Raw genomic sequence first — 21,745 nt, forward strand, 5'->3', positions numbered from 1 at the left:
CTGTATACATTAGCACGATATCACTTTTAGCTGTTTAAGCCTAAAATTTGGTTATACATGATGTTTTGTTTGAAAAATTAATAAATGATCCCACCAAACAACCGTGCCCCCCCTTTATAGGCCTCAAAAATTTCAGGGCCCCCTTTTGACATGAAAATTATGGGTCAACCCCATAGAAAAGCATATAAACTCAATTTTCCCAGGAAAATTTGTGGTCATTTTTTCAGGCCCCCCTTAGGGGTCAAAAATTTCAGGGCCCCCTTTTGCATCAGCCCCCCCCAACAAGTGTTTGTGAACGGTCCCTAAGTTGAGTGACCTTATACTATTCTTTCCTTTGCGGCAGTTTTGATTGCGGTGTGTGAGTTTCATCATTTGAAATGCCGGCAGAGATGGATTTGTCATAAAAGTATAGAGAAGGTTCGTCCTAATAGTGTCGCAGCATGTATATGTCCACAGTTTATTGGCAAACCCACAGCTACTGAGCTACATAACGGAGAAGATTAAACTTTACTGCGGAGGTCGGAGGATCCTTGAGGAAGTTATATCCTCTGTAATAATTTTTGGGTACAAATTGTGCTAAAAATCACATAAAAATATGTTATTCAACCTAAATATTTGAAGTCATATTGAAATGTTTCACTTAGAGACCATTCACAAACACTTGTTAGGGGGGCCTGATGCAAAAAATGTCATCACAAAATTTGTTTTGGCCCCCCCTTTACAGACCTTTCAGCCCCCCCCCCCTGTTTGACATGAAAATTATGGGTCAACCCCATAGAAAAGCATATACTCAATTTTCCCAGCTAAATTTGTGGTCATTTTTTTCAGGCCCCCCCTTTAATAGGAGGCTCAAAATATTTCAGGGCCCCCCTAACAAGTGTTGGTGAACGGTCCCTTAATCTCATGTCAAGAATTATTCAGTGTTTTATTAAGATTTACCGGTACATTTTTGCCAAATTTGATGTACCGGGTAAACGGCGGGTATCCTATAAAAGAATGTAGGATTCCTCCAATATATTGCACAGTAGGCCTACAGCTGGGCGATGGACGGTCGATCAGTGATAAAACATCCATTTTTATGATGTCTTTGCGCTGTAAATTACACAAATGCAGTTTTCGTCCATTTCCAGTAATATCAATGTCACGTCAAAACGAATCAATCCCGGGAGCTATTTCCATGAAAGTCACAGACAGGTCACAAAATAAGTCTTCACCACGATGGCAAGCCATAAACAACGGCGCAGGCCTTCCAAAACCGATTGATCGATATATTTGACAAGTTTCTGCTCGGAAAACTGCAACACATCTTTTTGGCATCTTCGAAGAACATTTTCTGATGCAATTTGGCTGCGTATTGCTGTATGGAACCAGATATAGCTGCAAGAGTGTGTGTTGTTTTGGTATACACATGGGGTATGTTCCAAAATTACGCTATAAAAACTCTTTAACATCAACAAATTCGTATCGTACGCGTGTTTTGTTGTTTGATTTTTCTTGTGATCATTGTCATTGAATATTATTATTATTGTATTGTTACTTTTTAGCAGCAGCAGGTGCAAAATTCTGCAGTAAATGCATGCATTGTCATTGACTGCCTGCACTAGCCCTAGAACTCTGGCCATAGTATCCGTTTTTACTTCCACTAGGGCCAGAGGCACTTACATTGAAAAATTTGTTGGAGATGCTTGAACGATCCAGTACAAAAAATCAATGCTTGATCGAGATCGAACCAATACAAATATGTGTCAGGCACATAATTAGAAAAGGAGAACCGGGACTCCCTATACCGCCACGTACAATCGCGACGTCAGCTATGGGGAGAAAATTGGGGGTATTCGGGTCCTTGCCGACGGTGCGCGGAGACGAACGAAAACAATTCTGCGTCTCATCTGAAGCGTCGGTACTCGCGTGCAGGTCGCATCAAGTGCGTCTCTCAAATGCGCCCATCCATGTCGCGCTTGCATGACAACGAATGCCTCAAGCGCATTCCGAGGGAAACCGAATACCCCCAATTTTTGCTCCATGCCTGTATCAAGATGGCGGTCGAGTCCTGGTTCTCTGGTTTTAATTCTGTGGTGTCAGGTCACTAATTAACATGATAAAACCCACTTGAGAACACACAATCGCCAGTCATTTCTAAAGATGCATTTATACTCAATCGCTTTTGCAGAAATCTGAATCGCACACATGATCAGTGTACTAAATCGCCGTCGTATTTGCCTGCTGAGCATGCGCATGAATCGCTGTTTTTCAAAAGCGGTAGGCCTATATTGACACCCTCTGTCGGTCAACGTTCTCTAGAATTGCACACATAACTTGTGCAGTTAACGACAATGATTCAGTCTGATGATGAGTAACCTATGGGTATAAACACAGCTTTACACAATGACTAATTTACATAGGCACAAAAGAAAGACCGTGTTCATGTACCGTTACTCAGCCAAACACGGCAGAGTAGGTCCCGGATGTTCGGTACATGTTCCTATCTCATCAACGTTGTACCTTTCCAACAAGGAAAGAGATACGAAAAGCGAACGTCTAGCCTGCACTAGCCCTAGAACTCTGGCCATAGTATCCGTTTTTACTTCTACTATAGCTAAAATAATAGTTCCACTAAACTTGCGACATTACACAGTGCATGCATTACATTCATACTCTCATGATCGAGAAACTATTATTTTAGCTATACATGTAGGGCCAGAGGAACTTACATTGCAAAAATGGTTGAGCATGCTTGAACGATCCAGTATAAAAATTTTAATCATTTAATGCTTGATTGAACCAATACAAATACAAATGTATGATAGTATTAGTAATAAATGATACATTGTATTTGATTAGATATATTGATATCATGAAGAAATAAAGACGAAATAATCGGCAAAATTCCAGTACAAGATGCAAACGCCACAGTTCACCGCATTAGATTTAGAAATGTACAGTAGCCTCCTCATATTTTTCTCCATTTTTTTTTGCCCAAAATTAAAATCCTCAGACCATTTAATTTTTAATTTGTTTTTATATGTGATGTGGTACATATGAAAGCAGACACTTTTGGGCAGGATCAGAAATGGAGAAATGGCCAAAAATCTGCCTGGGGTGTTTTTTTTCACAATTTGGGTTTGTTGCGAATTTGTGATGTTATTAATGTTTAAAATATTGTCTGATAGTTTCTGACCGATATAACTGGCATCTTGTATTTTTTGAGACATTTTTCAAGGTAATTCCTACTCTCAACATTGTCAATGATACGGTATTTAAAAGGCCAATATCTCAATTTCCAATTTTATAATACGGTACCATAACTTATAAACTCAATATCTTCACTCAATATCTTCACTTAGGAATGTCCGATTTTATTAGGTAAAACGGTGTTGTGGAGCAAAATATCTCTATATGGTCAATTCCAAGCAACCTCGCCCAAATTGTCAAAATTTAAAAATCAAGTCAAGTATGTGATTTTGGTCTCATATTGTAGCTAAAAAGCTATATTTTCTGAAAACGTACTTTTTTAGGAGGAAATGGTGTCCATTGTTAGAAAAACATCCTAATTTGCATAAATTTGCATATTCTTGACTGGTAAAAGCAGCAAAACTAAAAACACAGCAACTGCTCTGTACTGTAAAATTTTGGAAACAAATTATGCATGTGAATATAAAGTTTATAAGTAGCTCAAAATATAAACACCAGAAATTTTCAAATTTTATAACGTGTAGCTTCATCAGCATTGTTTGAGTACCAATTTTACGATTAAAAGCATCATTCCGCAACGCAAAAGTATCATTTATTATCACTGCAATTTTAAAATAAGGTTGATTTTCATTGAAACTAGAATGCAAAGCAAATTTATTCATCCCTATCCAATGACCCAAAAATAATTTTCAAAAGTCTAATTTGCGGCGGTAACGACCAATTAAAGTTGCATCATTCCATAGCGTTATGGAATGATGCATAATTCATAATGTGCCAGTTTGAAAAAAATATTCACAATTTTGGGTTAGAACTTTCTGAAATGCATTGCACAGAATTATCTTTACAGTAATTGATGTTTCAGCATTGCCTGAACCATTGTAAGTGACATAACTCCACAAAACCCCCTGCATCATTCCGCAACGCCATAAGGATTCATGGATTGCAAGGATTTTTTCTTTAAATTTACGATAAAATAAAAACTGTGATGATTATTTCTTGATAGATGGTGATAGTTGTTATGTTACATCCTATGGCTAACACCCAGTGCTAAATTTCACTTCCAAGAATTTTAGACTAGCAAAATGTTGACATAATTTTAGTTTCAAAATGTGACCATGCAACACAAGTTATCTGATTTAAAAAAATCGGTGATAAATATTTTTGGATAAATATTGATATTTGTCAGCTAACATATAAAGTAGCCAAGTATATAAAACACAATTTACTCAAATTTATTGATCTATTTATTTTTATTTTCAAACATGGACTGCTTTTCATTTTCTATGGGATTTTACACACAGCATCATTCCATAGCGCTCCTTGCATCATTCATAGCGTGACCTAGTGTCGGAAAATTTGGCATAAAGAGACGATGCCCAAATTTTTTTAAATCGATACTGACAATTGTCAGTTTACATCCTAAGCTTTAGATTAAGTGGCAAATTTAATATCTCAGATTACTAAACTCACAGAGTTTGTCAAAAATGTTCTAAAAAAAAAATACTGGTCCCGTGCGCATCATTCCATAGCGCTTGAACTTTGCATATGGTCATTTTCACGGTAAAGGGTGTAACTTTGGATTTTTAACATTTTAATCCGTAGTGTTCTAATAAAGCCACAGAATTCCATGATTTTTGGCCACATAAGTGATCTAGTTAGCAGCTACGTTGGGTAGCATAATCAGCTTTGGGAGTTACTGCGTTCAGTTTTAGCAGGCTTAAATGTACTTAATATTGCCATTTTGAAAAACTATAAAAACAGTAACATTTTTGTAAAACCCTGTGTTTTCTTCAGTTAGTTCATGGATAATTTTTCTTATCCTGAAAGTACAGTCATATGTTCAGTAAACACTGCCACATTAGATTTAATTGTGAACGGCCCTGTATTTTTGAGAACCGGACTTGATATTTGTCGTTTCGAGGCTTCATTTTCCGTTAACAATTGTTAACAAACTTTGTGGGTGTAGCTTTGGTTCATAATTCTTGGTTATTTCTTCACTTCTTCTTGATTCATAACAGTTGTTATCTTAACTTGAAATGGGTAACAAAAATTAGCCGATTTGCAAGCTTTTAAAATTTTTATAAAATCTTGACTTCAAATAGCCGTTTTTCCGTTAACTTTTTGAAGCCTCCGAAACAAACTGTTCAGCAAGCTTGTGCAAATATAAATAAAAGAGCTCATCCAATCTATTTATCAAAATGTAGCAAAGTAGATCCTCAAGTCACATGTTTTTAAATCGTGGAGATATATATCACCGTTTGAAAATGGGAACCAATACAAACTTTCCGTTAACAATTGAAGCCTCCGAAACAAATGAAGCCTCCGAAACAACAATAAACTTAATTATCATCTATGCATATCTAAATTGGTGTGTTTCATACTGATATCTGCATTGTAATTATTACTTGATATGTGCAGAATGTCAAAAATATAAAAAAAATTGACATTATGGTTAATGTTTGAAAAATATACTGATACCTTAAAAAGCCTGTTTCGGAGGCTTCACATGCAAAAAACACCATACTTGACAAATGGGTGAAAAAATTAATGTGTGATAAATCTACAATATCTGCCGCATAGAATCATTGATTCAATACACACAAGAAAATAACAGCTTAGATGATCCCAACACTGTTGTTTTCAAAAAACTACTTCTGCAATGTTTAACAATTGTTAACATGAAGCCTCCGAAACAAAAAAAATGACTTGCTGTGATAATTTAATTTTTGTCACAACTGAAATTCAATACTTAGAAGCAAAGCATGAAAATTGGTAATTGTGATATTTTTTACCTATTTTTTATGTCAACTTGTAGTAGTTAGCTGAATATTTTACTTTTATGATCACCTGTGTTGTTAACTGAAGCCTCCGAAACACAAATCGCTTGAATTGCCAATTCTAAAAAAATAACTCCAATTTCTGTGAAACTTGGCTGGGAGGTTCCTTTCATCAAGTAGTATTTGTACATGAAGTTAGACATTCAAATTATTTTAGGAACCCAATTAAAACTTAAAAAATATGTTTAAGGTTTGGAAATTTCCATTGTAAATGACACTTGATGTTAAAAATTTTCAAAACTGCAATTACAAACATAGCAAAACATGGTATAAAATTTAACTTATATCTGTTGACTTACTTTGGAATGGAATTTCACATGTATTCCAGCTTTCATGTCAAAATTTTCTGAGGTTATGTAAAATACATTTTTTCTTAGATTTTAACCAAAATGTTATGCAAATGTCAAATTTTTATTAGAAATCAAAAGGTTTAAGCCTTGAAACATTATTTTACTGGAATTTAAGTTGCTTCTATGCATGATTTCAGTAAACAGAAATATATTTAAGTGGTTTGAAATTTTGACCCTAAAAATCAAAAGTTACACCCTTTACCGTGAAAATGACCATATGCAAATTAGGAAATTAGGGTGGTTTGGAAAAGTTTCTCCTACCTTAATCATTCACTAACCAAAAATACTTTAACATTATGCTATTCACCTTGTGCTGTTAATACATATTTGGCTGCTGCATCAAAAAGAAATTCGTACAAAGGCAGTTTGCATCATTCCGCAACGCTTGGAATTGCCCATATTTAAGATATGTAAAAACCTAAAAATTGATAAACCTGCCTAAAAGTGTCTGTTTTTGACATGACACTTCACATATTACTGAATCCTTAGGTCGATAAAAACTGGTGGTTCCCCCAATGGTGTAATGTGACACAAGAACGAATTCATGATGTTTAAAACCAAAGAAAATACACACAATTTTATTCTACTCTTCAGTCTTCTTTTCTCAAGTTTGCTATTTCATTTTTTTAAGTCAAACAATTACAAAATTCTGTAATAGGCCTACTAAAATCAACATGTAATGCAATGATTTGGGGTTAATTGATTTACGGCTGGGTTGACGGCCCAACCTTCTGCCAGTAAACTTTCTTGAAGTTTTCAGGCATGTCGATCGATGCTGTTCGTCAAGTATTTACCGGTAAACTGTGCAATGGAAACTTTGTCTTTCAGTCGCTGCTATTTAATGGCAAACAGTTACAATTCTTAGTCAGTGGGAGTGGTCTAGCTTGTAAGCGCTGAATTTTGTTAGTTCCTATGTATGTCATCTATCACACCGTAGAGGATATGGTCTCTGTCATTACGCAACACGCTTGTTGAGGTGCGCACTAGCTGCGCGTAAGTAGTGGTTGGTTTTCACACATTTTTACCAAAAGACATGCAGTCTAATTTATGTATCCCACAATAGTCATGATGTCTGCACACAGAGTTTACACCAAGTGCCTATCCATTTTATAACTATAGATTTGAAAATTCCTATGTAATTTGGCTAGATAAATGCCAGTTGATGTACGGTACTTAAAGAGCTAAATAAGTTAAAAATCATATCATAATTGTACAGAGTCATTTACTGTGCGTCAAACATTACGTTGTGTATATGTGATCACATTAGTGTATTCGATATTTGCATTGAAGGACAATGGGATTTCTTATAAGTTATCATGCTTGGGGTGCCCAAAAATTGTGTAAAATTGTGATAAATACAGCTTTAAGATACTAAGTAGTACCCTTAAATTAATCATTTGTGTTACTGTACCTTTTTTCATTACAGGATGTGAGCTTCAGAAAAGTATGTATGTGCAGTGGAGAAGAAAATATTACTGATAATAACTTAGTGATTGGACAGACTTTGAAGAAAGTATTCAGCCTTTCAACCTCATAGCTTGCTCTAATCTTCCTGTTACCAAGTAACCTCATCCCACCACAGAAGTAATCATGTCTCGTCCTACCGTCCACCATCTTCAAAACTCAGTGCTTTCAGCAGCCCAGTTGTGCAATAATGCATCAGAGGCCATTGAACTTTTTGAAGAACGAGGATTATTCCTAAAACCCATCGCTAAACTGAATATATCAGTCACTCTACCTCAACTCAAAACACCAGGAAAGAGTCTAAGTAACTGGGAAGTGATGGAAAAGCTTAAAAGAATGGCCCAACCTGATCAGTTCTTGGTGCTAAGGGTCAGTAAGAGCTCTTTGGAGTTTCTGCGATTTGAAGCAGAAGTTGAGGCAAAGAGTTTGATCAAAACTTTAATCGCCCGAATGGACGGTAAAGCTATCAAACTAAGTGGATTCACCGATTCACTCAAAATCAGAGCTGCTGAAGCTAAGATACCGTTCCCTATTCGGCACGATTGGGACTCGTTTTTTCGCGACGCCAAAGGAATGAACGAGGCCAACCCTGGTGAACGACCTGACACAATCCACCTGGAAAACCTTCCATGTCGCTGGTTTGCCACCAAATCAGAACCTGATCTTCCAAGTGAAAACATCATGAGGCGGGTGTTTCAAACTTTTGGAGATCTTCGTCACATTGATGTGCCTTTGTTGGATCCTTACAGACATGAAAATCAGATCACAGGAGGTAATTTCAGGACATTTTCTCCATTCAGTAATCAACTGACATTTGAAGCTTATGTGCAATTCAAAGAATACATTGGTTTTGTGAAAGCAATGGATGCATTGAAAGGAATGAAACTAATGAGAAAAACAGAAGATGGGAAGGCATATACAGCTGAACTTAAGGTGAGGAAGGGGGAATAAAACAAGGGATATTATACAAATATTGAATGTTTATGAATATTTTCATGAAATGAAATGTGACCTGCTACCACGAAATCAGCGTAAAGTCAACGCGACTTTATACTCATTTTGTTGAGTTGGTAGTTTCGAGATATTTCGTCTGACTAAGTTGATGTTCTTTGTTTGCCGCCACCTGTACAAGCCAGTAGTTTTATCCTTCGTGAATGGCCCATTGTGCCCCAATTCACAAAGGACATACAGACATACTTAGTGGCTTTAACAAGTGAGTGAACACCAACAAGGCGTTACTAAGGCCTTGCGACTTTATGCTGATTTCGTTGTAGCAGGTCACAAATAGAAACTGTTCCCTTCACAGACTATTAATTATATTTGCAAGCAGCCAAAGTTCCTGTGCTTTTTTCTGTAAATTCATGGATATTCATGAGGGCCGATCATTCGATCGTGCATGTCTAACAATGAGGACAGCCTTCGCATAATAGGTGATAGGGCGTTGTGTGTCTTAGAATTTTAGCAAAAGACTGTAAAAATATGTGGTATATGCACATCAGTTTCATCTGTCGCACTTCATGGAACTATTGGCCCTCATTAACGGGTGATGCTGGGACTTAACCTAGTTGTGGATAGTCTGTAGTAGTCTGTGGTTCCATTAGTTCACCAAATGAAAATATTCTCTCTATTAAACAAAAGCATTTTATAATTGTTTTGTGTAAATCATACACATAAATTAATTTTCGTCCACTTAAAGCCATATTGTAACATTTACCAAGGAGGATGCCCTCAATATTATTCAAATAAAATTTGTAATGTTCAAGATTTTAGGTGCAATAGTTTTGTCAAAATCTGAGATTTGGAATAAAGCGCAGGAACAGTTATTTAATTATTACAATGGAAATTTTAGTCGAATGCGTATTTGATATTCATAACACAGTATGTTCATGGCGTGTGAGATGGTTATGCACATCAAAGGACTGTGCCATAGCACGACTGACACATTTTCTTTGCTTTACCTTAAAAGGGGACGTATCTGACAGTAAAAGCTAACATTTTATGGAAAAGAAATACTAATTCTATTTTTATGGAATTGTTACAATATGGCTTGAATTTTATGAAACAATTTTATGACAAAATAAGGTAAAAATATCTTAACTATATCTATTTTATTAGCAGCACCCACATCTATATTATCCGAGTCGAGGTGATCATTCTTTTAATCAAATATTCAGCATGAATGTGGTGAAGCAGCTGATAAAATTCATGCTGAAGTTAAAATGACTTTCAGCACAAAAATTCACTAACCTTGAATTTTCGATGTGTGACACACATCCTCATCAGAAGAAGTTCTAAGATGTTGTGATGGACTTACCCTTTTGTTGACCATTGGTGACTTTTGGTCGAATGAGGGCACTGTATAAGGTTGGCAATTCCAGTCCCTGATCGCGATGGTCAACAAAAAGGGCAAGTCCATCACAACATCTTAGGACTTCTTCTGATGAGGATGTGTCACATCGAAAATTCAAGGTTAGTGAATTTTGTGCTGAAAGTCAGTTTAAACTTATGGAAATTGTTTATCACCAGCACATATGAACTTACATTAGAAAATTCATGCTGTAATTTGTGGGTTTTTCCTTCAACACCAGATTGATTTTGACAAGACAAGACATCTCAGCGCCAAGTCCATTCGCAGGAGAGAGAAAGAGCGCCAAAGACTGATGGATCTTGAAAAGGAAAGAGAAGAACAGAAAAAACTTGAGAGGGAAACGGAAGAAAGACGACTTGAGGAAGAAAGGTAAGTATTAAGCTTACAGTGAGAATGGTAAATGAATGAACACAGTGTGATGAATGCATCCAAGACAACACATCCATAAGGAGGATATGGAACGCAGCAGACGTGTGTATTAACCCTAACACAGAACCCTGTTTTTTGCTATCGGAAGTTAAAGAAGAAACAAAAAGGAGAGAAGATGAACAAAACAAAAAGTCACTTGGCACCCTGAGATTTGAACCTGCGATTTCGCATGCCAAGCACACAATCACCGATTGGTAGCTACACAGGTCAGGTTCCCCGGACAGCGATTCCATGAGCATATAGCACTTAGGGTGATTGCGGCATCGCAGACCCTGGGATTCACACATGCGCAGCGGTTTTCATTGTGGTATTTTGTGGTATTTATGGGTGCTAGGGTTAAGCACACATCTAAAATGGCACGTTGTGTTCATTCATTCTCACTGCAACAAGATAACACTTTTAACAAACATAAGAAATCCCCACCCTAAACACTGTTTTGTGCTGTGGCTCCGTATCAAAAATGCTACAAATTTTACCAAATAATACATAAATTGGATTGTGCAGTTTGTACCATGATTTAAAATCATGCACTTTCCTGTGAGTTGCTGCTCCAGGATGACAGCATGTCTGTATAGAATGCCCTCCCCTTTGATATTTATTCCTCCTTCATCATGGATGATAACATCCTCATATGAATACCATCAATCAAGGTGACATAAGTCTGCATTGTTTTCATATCACATGAACAGCATTTGTTATCAGTGATTAATTGTAGTGAGGCTGCACTCCGATCTTCATTTTCATTTGGACTAGCGTTCAAGTCTGGTTTAACTACAACATATTAATCAGAAATTAACGCACAAGTGGGGGCACAGTGGCTCCGCGGTATGGGCTTTGACTCATGATTGTAAGGTTACTGGTTACGATCTGGTGGTGCCATTGTGTTGGGTACTAAGAGCACTTTCCTCTTCGCTCAGATATATAAATGAGTACTGGCTTACATTGTATGTTGGGGAGGTAAACAGACACGCTGTGTGGGAGATGGGCTCCTAGCCCAGCATATTATATGCTGGTTTCATACTTTCTGCCACTTGCCGCTAAGCTTTTCTGCAAGCGGAGTGGTACACTGCTGAGCAGCAGCGGCATGATTATGAAAGCCAATGTTGCTGCTCAGCACCGCCAAAAATTGTTTCCGGTTCTTATACTCAGAGCGGGCCGCTCCCGAGTTGACTTGAATTCAACTCCTTGCCACTGGTCACTGCTAGTGTTTCTGGTGTGTGGTGTGACTGTGAAGTGATCATGAAGCAAATCATTGTCAGAGTGGCAAAGCAGCAAGCGACAGGAAAGTATGAAACCAGCATATGGATGTGTCTGGCCCCAGTACTTCATAAAGAGATGGATACCCCAGCTTGTGAACACAGGCATACATGCCTTAACATTAACCTTTAAGTAGGCATGACTGTTTGCTTGTCCATATATTTTCCCCTTTTATGATAAAGCACTAAGTGCATCTCTACCTTGCCCTTATTACAGGATCAAAAAGGAGAAGGAAGAATCAAACAAGAAACGACGTAAGCTGGAAAAACTAACCAGGAAAAAGATGCGACAACTGGAAAGAGAAGAAAAGCGAAGAAGGAAGCAAGAAGAGAAAAAGCAACAAAAGCGTGAACAGGAACTCCAGAGGAAGATCCTATTAGAAGAGAGAAAGCTACTGATAGCTCAGAGAAGACTGGAATCAATCAGGTTACTCACAGAACTCTTGGAGAGAGCCAAGGTATTTGCAAGATATTTTTTTAGATTTTATTTTGTAAACTGTTTGAATTGTATTGCTTTTCTTGTTTCACCTGAAGTGTGATCAGGAAGAAACCTAGTAATCACTTTTCTGTACGTCTGCATCAACATCTGTCTGCAACTGTATCTCAAGATCTGTTAGACTATTGGTGGCAAAATGTTGTTGAAGGATATCCTTGCGTGATGAGAATTTCAGTGAAAAATATGCAATTTTGCATAAGTTAGTCAAATATCCTTGAAAATTAATACCAGGCCCTATAGGTTATGGACAAATTATGTTAAAATCTGTTGGCCTTACGGTAAGGAAAACTGATGGAGGAATGAATATTCATCTGTTCCTCACCTGATTAAATTATCAGTAGGTAATTATAAATGTGAAAATTCACTCAAATGCGACATCAGGCAAGGCCTGCAGTTGGAGAACCACCAAGCAGTCAAGTTGGCTCAATCGGTGGCGCAGACAGCGTTAGACTCTGTGCATTGGTTTGAGGATACCAGTTCAAACCCTGATGCAGTACCAGTTTGTTCTTAAGAAAATAAATTGAGCCACTTGAAATTCCCCTGGACAAGATACTAACTGCTTATTACCTCGGGTACCCATGCAAGAACCCAGGAAGCTAATCTTGGCTGCGATAGCTTATTGGCTCTGAGCGGAGCTATCAGTGCCTTTGTCATGCAACTAACTAGCATTCATTTTCAGGCCACAATACGCTGTTGGTTTTTATGCTAAGGATAATTTAATGACTGATATGAAGACTTAAGTTTCGTTTCTAAGTTTGGCTAAGTTATTTTTGAATCGATTGCACTCCAGATTTTATTGAAATCCAGGCGATAAAAGTATTATTTTGGGTAAAAAAGACCAAAATAGTCACGATAATCGAGTTATATCTTGGTTCCCTGTGTGTGCTAGAGATCATTCTGGTCTGTATAATTTAAGATGCGTGATACAGACGGAAACCAATGGAGGTACATTTCTTAAGATTTAGTTCAGATCAGAAATTATTTGACTACTTCTTAACTTTTCTTAACTATTTCTTTATAATTTAAATAAAGAGATAGTTAAGGAATGTCAAAAAATAGTCAAGAACATGTCTGAATCTTGAATAAATCCCCGAATAAATCTGAACAAATGACTTTTCTGGGGGACTATTTTGCTTGCGCAAGTGCAGTACGAAAGCACTGTGACGATTTTTGGTTAAAAACAACCAGGGTTTCCAACAAATTTCAGCTTGAATGGCGGGTCAAATAACCGAAATGTCGCCCAATTTTTCTCTTTACCATTGGTTTATATGGGGCAGGGAAAAGTCGCGGGAAAATCTTCAAAAAGTCGCCCAATGGGCTACAAAATCATGGGTTTGGCAACCCTGAATCCATGGTTATTTTCTATGCATCTGATTCAGGTCAAGGTCGTGATTTTCTACATTCGGACTTTGAATACGCCCGGCTGGGCTGGTGCAGCATGGCTACTTTTGATAAAATAATTATCATGAAAATAGTTTACCAAGATGATTAGGAAGAAAATAATGTTGAATGATACCTTTGACATTTTCAATTTCACAAGGGAGGTGGAAGGAGATCTAGCTAGGCTATGTCACTAGTTGCTTGTAAATCTTGATGATGATCACTGGAAATGCATATTGCATACCTGCCACACGGCAATCATACCGGGATCATGCTAGTACCTGCCAGGGACATGTCCGGCGGGCCGGTCATCGCTGCTAGCGCTGTAGTAGCGCACATCATGACATCGCAACCTAGCAAATACATGTATTCATAGGCCTACCGGTACCCAGATACCAACCCAAAGGCAGCAGTACGTGAATGCAACTCGCTGTCTCTGACTGAGACTGAGAGCCAAAGCATCGGGGGAAAAATACTGAACTTTCACCAAATAAAAAAGGAGAAAGAGCCCTTAAGGAATAGATCAGTGGCGAAATCTTCAATTATATTATTGAAAACAAATGACAATTTAATAGGGCCGGCTACATCAAAGAAAAGTGTAAACATGAAACCATCGAGCTATGATGAAACCATGTCGAAGCTTTCGTTATTCTTAGCTTGGTTTACATCAATATTCACAAATATGCTAGATTTTACAGCAGATTAAGAATCAATAATGATGACTTTGTGGCTGAAATTGCGGAAATCACCAAGTTTCGTGGAGTAAATTGACGAAGAATCACATAGCAATTTACATGGACGAAAGCAAAATTGTCCCCAGAAAATATGTTCTCCGATCTTTCAAAAATAATGGTCGCCGGGAATCCATCAATTTCATAACTTTCACCAAAGCAACCTTTTTCATGTTTCGTATGAACATAGGATAGAGTATATTTTACATAAAACTGTTAAAATAAGGACATTTTGTTGTCTCAAATAGTCAAATCCGAGCATAATACTTTAGGAACGCCAAAACAGAATATTATTTCACCAGGTGGAAAATTGTACGTACTTGCTATATCAAGCCTGTATGACAAAAGCTCAACCGGCAGTGATTGGTTCATTATGCTATTAATGAATGTTCATAATACTATTGGGAGTGCTGAAGTAAATAAATAGAATAAAATAATATTTAAATAGTGATATTTGCTTATAAAAATGAATCACAATAAATAAAATAAGAAAATGCAAAATTAATATGATAAAATAATAAACAAAAAATAAAAGTGAAACAAATAAAATTTATTGAAATGAATTTTATTGAAATAGATGAATTAAAAAATTATGAAAAATCCAAATGAAATACCTTGAGAGGGTCCAGGGGTTGGGTTGGGGGCATAAGCATAGTAATGTCATAAGAATTGTTCACCTGACCTTGACCCCAAGGTGTTTTTTTAAATATTTTAAGTAAGTTAAGGGGTCATCCACGACCCCTTGTCATCCGAGGTAAAATTACTAAACACTGCTGTATGGGCATATGGAACTTGGTGGGTATAGTCAACATAATAGAGTCAAATTTTTGGAAGGTCATTTCAGGGTCTTCCGAGGTCACCCGGGTCATGTGGACGTCAAATTTTGGAAGGTCATTTTGGGGGTCATCCGAGGTCACCGGGGTCATCTGAGGTCAAATGACTAAAACTGTCGTATGGGTATGAAACTTAGTGGGTACAGTCAACATTTAGAGTCAAATTATTGGAAGGTTATTTCGGGGTCATCTGAGGTCACTTAGGGGTCATCTGAGGTCAAATTACTAAAAACTCATATGGGTATGAAACTTGAGTACAGTCAACATTTGGAGTCAAATTTTTGGAAGGTCATTTTGGGGTCATTCGAGGTCACCTATGGGTCATCTGAGGTTAAATTACTAAAATCTGTTGCATGGGCATAAAACTTGGTGGGTATAGTCAACATTTAGAGTCAGGTTTTTGGAAGGTCATTTAAGGTCACCCAGGGGTCATCTGAGGTCAAATTACTAAAAACTGTCATATGGGCATGGAACTTGGTGGGTACAATCAACATTTAGAGTCAAGTTTTTGGAAGGTCATTTCAGTGTTATCTGAGGTCACCCAGGGGTCATCTGAGGTCAAATTACTAAAACTATCATATGGGCATGGAACTTGGTGTGTACAGTCAACATTTATAGTCAAATTTTTGGAAGGTCCTTTCGGGGCCATCCGAGGTCACTCAGGGATCATCTGAGGTCAAATTTTTGGAAGGTCATTTTGGGGTCATCCGAGTTCACCTAGGGGTCATCTGAGGTCAAATTACTAAAAACTGTCGCATGGGCATAAAACTTGGTGGGTACAGTCAACATTTAGAGTCAGGTTTTTGGAAGGTCATTTCGGGGTCATTTAAGGTCATCCAGGGGTCATCTGAGGTCAAATTACTAAAAACTGTCGTATGGGCAGGGAACTTGGTGGGTACAGTCAACATTTAGAGTCAATTTTTGGAAGGTCATCCAAGGTCACCCAGGGTCATCTGAGGTCAACTTAATCAAAACTGTCGCATTGGCATGAAACTTGGTGGGTACAGTCAACATTTATAGTCAAATTTTTGGAAGGTTCTTTCGGGGCCATCCGAGGTCACTCAGGGATCATCTGAGGTCAATTTTTTGGAAGGTCATTTTGGGGTCATCCGAGGTCACCTAGGGGTCATCTGAGGTCAAATTACTAAAAACTGTCGCATGGGCATAAAACTTGGTGGGTAGAGTCAACATTTAGAGTCAGGTTTTTGGAAGGTCATTTCAGGTCACCCAGGGGTCATCTGAGGTCAAATGACTAAAAACTGTCGTATGGGCATGGAACTTGGTGGGTACAGTCAACATTTAGAGTCAAGTATTTGGAAGGTCATTTCAGTGCTATCAGAGGTCACCCAGGGGTCATTTGAGGTCAAATTACTAAAAACTTGAATGGGCATGAAACTTAGTAAGTACAGTCAACTTTTGGAGTCAAATTTTGGAAGGGCATTTCGGAGTCATCCGTGGTCACCCAGGGGTCATCTGAGTTCAAATTTGTCCTAAATTGATTAATGTATGCTCTGCAAATGAGATAGCTACATGTACCAACCAACATGTGACCTGTCACATAATCAAATAATGTCACCTGTTGCGCATTTGACTCCCAAGAAAAATTACTTTCACTGTCCCCAAAAAGCAAAGAGCCACAGCGCCATTGGTGCTCTTGTTGTGGTATTGTGTTACAACTTTTCACCTGTAAGTCTCTGATTGTTGCTTTAAAATAATTAACATGGGGTGTCTTGGGGCACAGTGGTCGAATTCCTAATAAGTGTGCTGAGGCTTGTGTGTTTATACCTGTGCATTGTGCACTACAAATTACATTGTTGATTTTGTTGTTTGAAGTAACAAAGATTTGCATTGTTTATAATCATTTTCTTTTCAGATAATACAACAACAGACTGAAGTAGAGAGGAAGCTAGCAGAACTAGAAGAAGAACGCAACAGACAGGTGCAGGAAGAACAACAGCGCAAAGAAGAAGCCGAGAGAAAGAAGAAACGAGACGAAGATAGACGACTTAGGGAACTGAAACGTAGAGAGGCAAAATTAAAAGAGAAACTCATGCAAAATCACGAGAAACGTGAGGAAAAACGCAAAGAAACTGAAAGAGAGGAGTTGCGTCAGCAACTGGCCACAAGGCCTAAAAGACTCAAATCTGCTGTTGTGAAGACGGAGACTTCAACTAATATCAGGGGTGATGAGAGTCCACCTGGGAGGTCTAGTCCAGTGGAAGTATTCAACAAGAAAACAGGCACATGGACTAGTATTTATAACTATAGTGGAATACATTTTTAGCATTCCCAGCATCAGTACGTCTTGATAAGCGGTGCTAATCTTGGATTTTTAGAGCATAAAGTACTTGACAGAAATTGGTCATAATTGAAGTAAAATTAGGGTCTAATCATTCATGTAGATATGAATTAACCTATTGTCAAGGGTGTTATTGGGGGATTATACAGCTTTATTCTGTAAGCTGTATAATTCCCGTCTTGATACTAGGTTAACTCTTGAGTAGGTCTACTCTTGAGTATACCTACATGAAGGTATACCTCAAACCTCAAATAGGCTATAGAAGATAAATGCTCTGCAGAAAATGGGAAAACCCTTCTTATAGTCTATATATCTACCTCCAGTCACCAGCACTAGCTTCGATTTTCAGCATGTGATGTGTTGGCCTAGCATGTTTTCTTGCGTGTACATATGCGGCATGTTGATCGCAGGCACGTTAAAGTATGTACACACACCAAGTAACGCTAAGCAAACGCAGCACACAATGAACTTCAAAGCTAGTACCGGTGACTGGAGGTAGATATATGGACTATAGTATGCTTTTTTGCAGCCAAAACAGAATGTAAGAGCATTTCAGATATAAAAAGGCAATGTTAACATAGTTATGCACACAGTCTCCTGCCATTTTTTGTTCAGCCTTACCATCGTCGTGATATGATGGTATCAATAAAATATGAGTTACATGAAGCAAAATAGTTATTTTTTTACAACTAATATTTTTCCTATTTTACAAGCTATGCCATGCTTAAGTCCATCAAAATGTGTGGATCCAGAGATAATTTTAATGTTTCTGAGAAAGAAATAGGACTACTTCATATGGTTGTTTCTCAAGGCAAGTTTAAGTCACAAACAACCCATTTTATTGATCAAATCAATTTTGTAGAGTCATAATTAATACCGATGTCAGCGCATCAAAGATGCCAATATAATTTCTGACATTAGGCAATCTTAATTTAATAGTTTGTCTCAAAGCCCTTCCCAAGTTGAAAACCTTATGCGGAATGCGATTTTTAAAACTTTTTTTTACTTTTTTTTTAATCTGTGGGATGAGCATTTTGATAAGAATAGACCACCTTTTCAACTGTCACAGAGATTTACTGACTCAAGGTGATTTAGATGATGTCAGACGTGATATTTTTGTGTGGTGGATTAAAAAAAATAAATAAATAAAACAGCGAGAAAAAACTATTATTTACTCAATGCAGCAGGAATAACACACAAAAACCGGGTGATTTTACTAATACGTGTGGGGGCTTTGAGATGAACTGTTGAATTAAGGTTAAATATAATTGATTTTCAAGGCTTGATTCCAGAGGGGCGTAAGTTAATAATGGAAACAGCCATGCAGAAAAGAATGAACTCACGCGTACAATAGTGTATCAATCTGAACTAGGGCCACGGACAAACCGCATGCTCGTGAGTCATCCTATATGTTGCAGGGATAGGGAGGCGACCATGATAGGACCATATGGGCTGATGGGGGGGGGTTGATTGTGGGCAGCCGTGTTCGGCAATTTTCCTTTGGATTTTCTAAATTTTCAATTTTTAAAAGTATCCTGGATGATATCTGTCATGAAATAAATCAATGCTTCTATAGGCTATAATAGGCCTATTAGTAGGCCTATTTATATTATGCAATATATAGGCCTACAACAATAACTACAACAACAATAACAAAACCAACAACCAATATAATTTGTAAAAATACATTCATAGGCCGCGCCTATTAGTATAGCCTAAAAATTCCTGAATTATATAATGAAAAAAGGGCAAAAACAATCAACCGCTGCAGTCAGAAAGAAACGAACAAGAAAAAAGAAATAAATGTGAGAGAAAAATAAAATAAAATAAATGGAATGGACCTCATAGGGACTCGAACACGTACCAAAGTTTTCCAGCTCAAAACTATAGCAGGCTATTAAGTCCGGCGCGCTAACCGATTGCGCCACTGAGGGACACATGAAATTGATTGATCTCAAACTGACTATTATGGAATAGTGCATAACAGGCTCTTATGATAAACAAGCTCATCACCGCTGTAAATGTCGGAGGTATCGATGGCGAAAAACCTCGCTTTTTGCAAAAGTAGCTTAAATTTGGAGTGAAATTCAAATGGTAAAGTAAGCGACAGACATTTGAGAAATAATGTAGGCAGTTAGAAATCCAAATTAACGCTCCACAATCCAGATATCGATAATGTAACATAACAGTGTTTTGTGGTACAAGATTCTCGAAAATTGTTCCCCAAAACGGGCTAATAAAATTTAATCGGTACTGTATTTGGTTCTTCCCCATGGCAACATTATTTCTTTGGTCGATTTGTAGTACAATACAAAAAAGGAGAAAACAATCACTCGGCGTGGTTTTATACGGAGCGAACATTTGAAAAAAACTGCATGGAACGCGTTTTTGACCTTGTGAACATGGTGCGTAAAAATGATTTAAATGAAGGATTTTCAAACGGATTCTAAAAATTTGTATAAACACACAAAAATAATGTAAAGATACATCCATGCACCAACATTTGACTCACTGCGATATTTGATTGCTGAGAAAACGCGGTTTTAGAGAACAACTTTATACGTCTATTATACGTTTTTTATACGTTTCTTTGTGTAACCTTAAGATGGCCTTATCTGATCCAATCAGACCCATTGTGAAATTGAGATACATGCAAAAAACAAGGGAGCCAAAAACGGTAACATATATCGAGGGGTCAGAGCCAAAAGGCCCTAAGTGCATTTTTGGCCAAAATGTGATTTGGTACCAAAATAATCCTTACAACACTGAGCACCTTATGATTGTATACCCAAAATCAAGCTATTCGCTGGCATAGTGCACGTTAGAATATGACTGTTGCTAGGTTAACTGGCTCACGCTTTCTTTGTTATGAACCACTGATCGAAATGATCACAACACAAAGCTTATGGATGGTATATTATAATTTGGAACAGGTGTATGAGCCCAGGCTTGAACCAGTAACCAATGGTTACTAACATGCACTACGAGAGCGAATAGCCACAGAACTTTTAAGCAAAAATGTAAAGCCCTAAGTGCAACACTATGCATGAAATGTGTGAGAGCCAGAAAGCCCCAAGTACAAAAATATGTGTATCTCAAAATGGCATTTTTGTACATAGGGCTGTCTGGTACCAAAATAATTCTTACAACACTGGGCACCTTATGATTGTATAGCCAAAATCAAGCTATTCGCTGGCGTAGTGTACATTAGAATATGACCGTTGCTAGGTCAACTGGCTCGGCTCATGCTTCCTTTGTTACGAACCACTGATCGAAATGATCACAACACAAAAGCCTATGGCATATCATAATTCGGAACAGGTGTATGAGCCCAGGCTTGAACCAATAACCAATGGTTACTAACGTGCACCAGGGACTGTCTTTTGTAATTTGCAGGAGAGCATTAAATAGCTCTTCTGGTGCCTTCAAGGAGAGCTGTTTAGAGCATTTACAATAGAATGTAAGGAGAGAATGGTCAATTAAGGAGAGCTAAAAATCACTCTCCTATACCAGTTTTAAGGAGAGCAGTGGAGAGCGATCGCTCTCGCTCTCTTCAAAAGGCAGTCCCTGGTGCACTATGACAGCGAATGGCCACAGAAACTGTTATAAATGAAAATGTAAAGCCCTAAGTGAAGTGAAAATGTAAAGCCGTAAGTGCAACACTGTGCATGAAATGTGTATACAAAAGTACAAAAACACCTGTATCATTACATGTCATTTTTGTACTTAAGGCCTTTGGCTCTGACCCCTCAATAAAAGAAAATGGCTCTGCATTGTACCAAGTCAAGTCATAACTTTGCAACCAAGTCTGCATGGGATGTTTGGATTATGGATGGTTCCTGAGTACTACACCCCTGGCCAATTTTGTGCCTATTTTTGCATTTTTCTCAAAAATTATAGCACATTGGTGAAAAGTAAGATATGTATATTATAGGGGCAAGGACTACAACTACTGTACTGAAAATTCAGCAACTCAAAGCAAGTAGTTATTGATTTATTGATCAAATATTGGTTTTCCCTCATTTTGACTGTAACTCCACAACTGTTGTCTGTGCTGAAATAAAATTTCCAGTGCAGTAGTTGTAGTCCTTGCCCCTATAATATACATAT

General features: G+C 37.6%; 1 protein-coding gene across 1 annotated transcript; it reads left to right on the forward strand.

Annotated features, from left to right (window-relative positions):
* The first annotated feature begins 1,214 nt into the window (after positions 1-1,214).
* LOC140160915 (A-kinase anchor protein 17A-like) lies at positions 1,215-21,474 on the forward strand. The gene is made up of 6 exons (XM_072184258.1): positions 1,215-1,413; positions 7,806-8,776; positions 10,432-10,580; positions 12,114-12,354; positions 17,210-18,892; positions 20,241-21,474. The coding sequence occupies exons 2-5, from the start codon at positions 7,970-7,972 to the stop codon at positions 17,618-17,620; spliced, it is 1,608 nt and encodes a 535-aa protein (XP_072040359.1). The 5' UTR covers positions 1,215-1,413; positions 7,806-7,969; the 3' UTR covers positions 17,621-18,892; positions 20,241-21,474.
* The last annotated feature ends 271 nt before the right edge of the window (positions 21,475-21,745 follow it).

This window comes from Amphiura filiformis, chromosome 9 (genome assembly GCF_039555335.1).
Source record: "Amphiura filiformis chromosome 9, Afil_fr2py, whole genome shotgun sequence".
In the NCBI taxonomy this organism is placed as follows: Eukaryota; Metazoa; Echinodermata; class Ophiuroidea; order Amphilepidida; family Amphiuridae; genus Amphiura; species Amphiura filiformis.

What these genes read in the sequence shown, in the direction of transcription:
- LOC140160915 (XM_072184258.1), top strand. Translation starts at nt 7,970, where the DNA reads ATGTCTCGTCCTACCGTCCACCATCTTCAAAACTCAGTGCTTTCAGCA. An exon ending in CATATACAGCTGAACTTAAG is followed by an intron (nt 8,777 to 10,431) that starts GTGAGGAAGGGG and finishes CTTCAACACCAG; the next exon opens with ATTGATTTTGACAAGACAAG. An exon ending in AACTCTTGGAGAGAGCCAAG is followed by an intron (nt 12,355 to 17,209) that starts GTATTTGCAAGA and finishes TTTTCTTTTCAG; the next exon opens with ATAATACAACAACAGACTGA.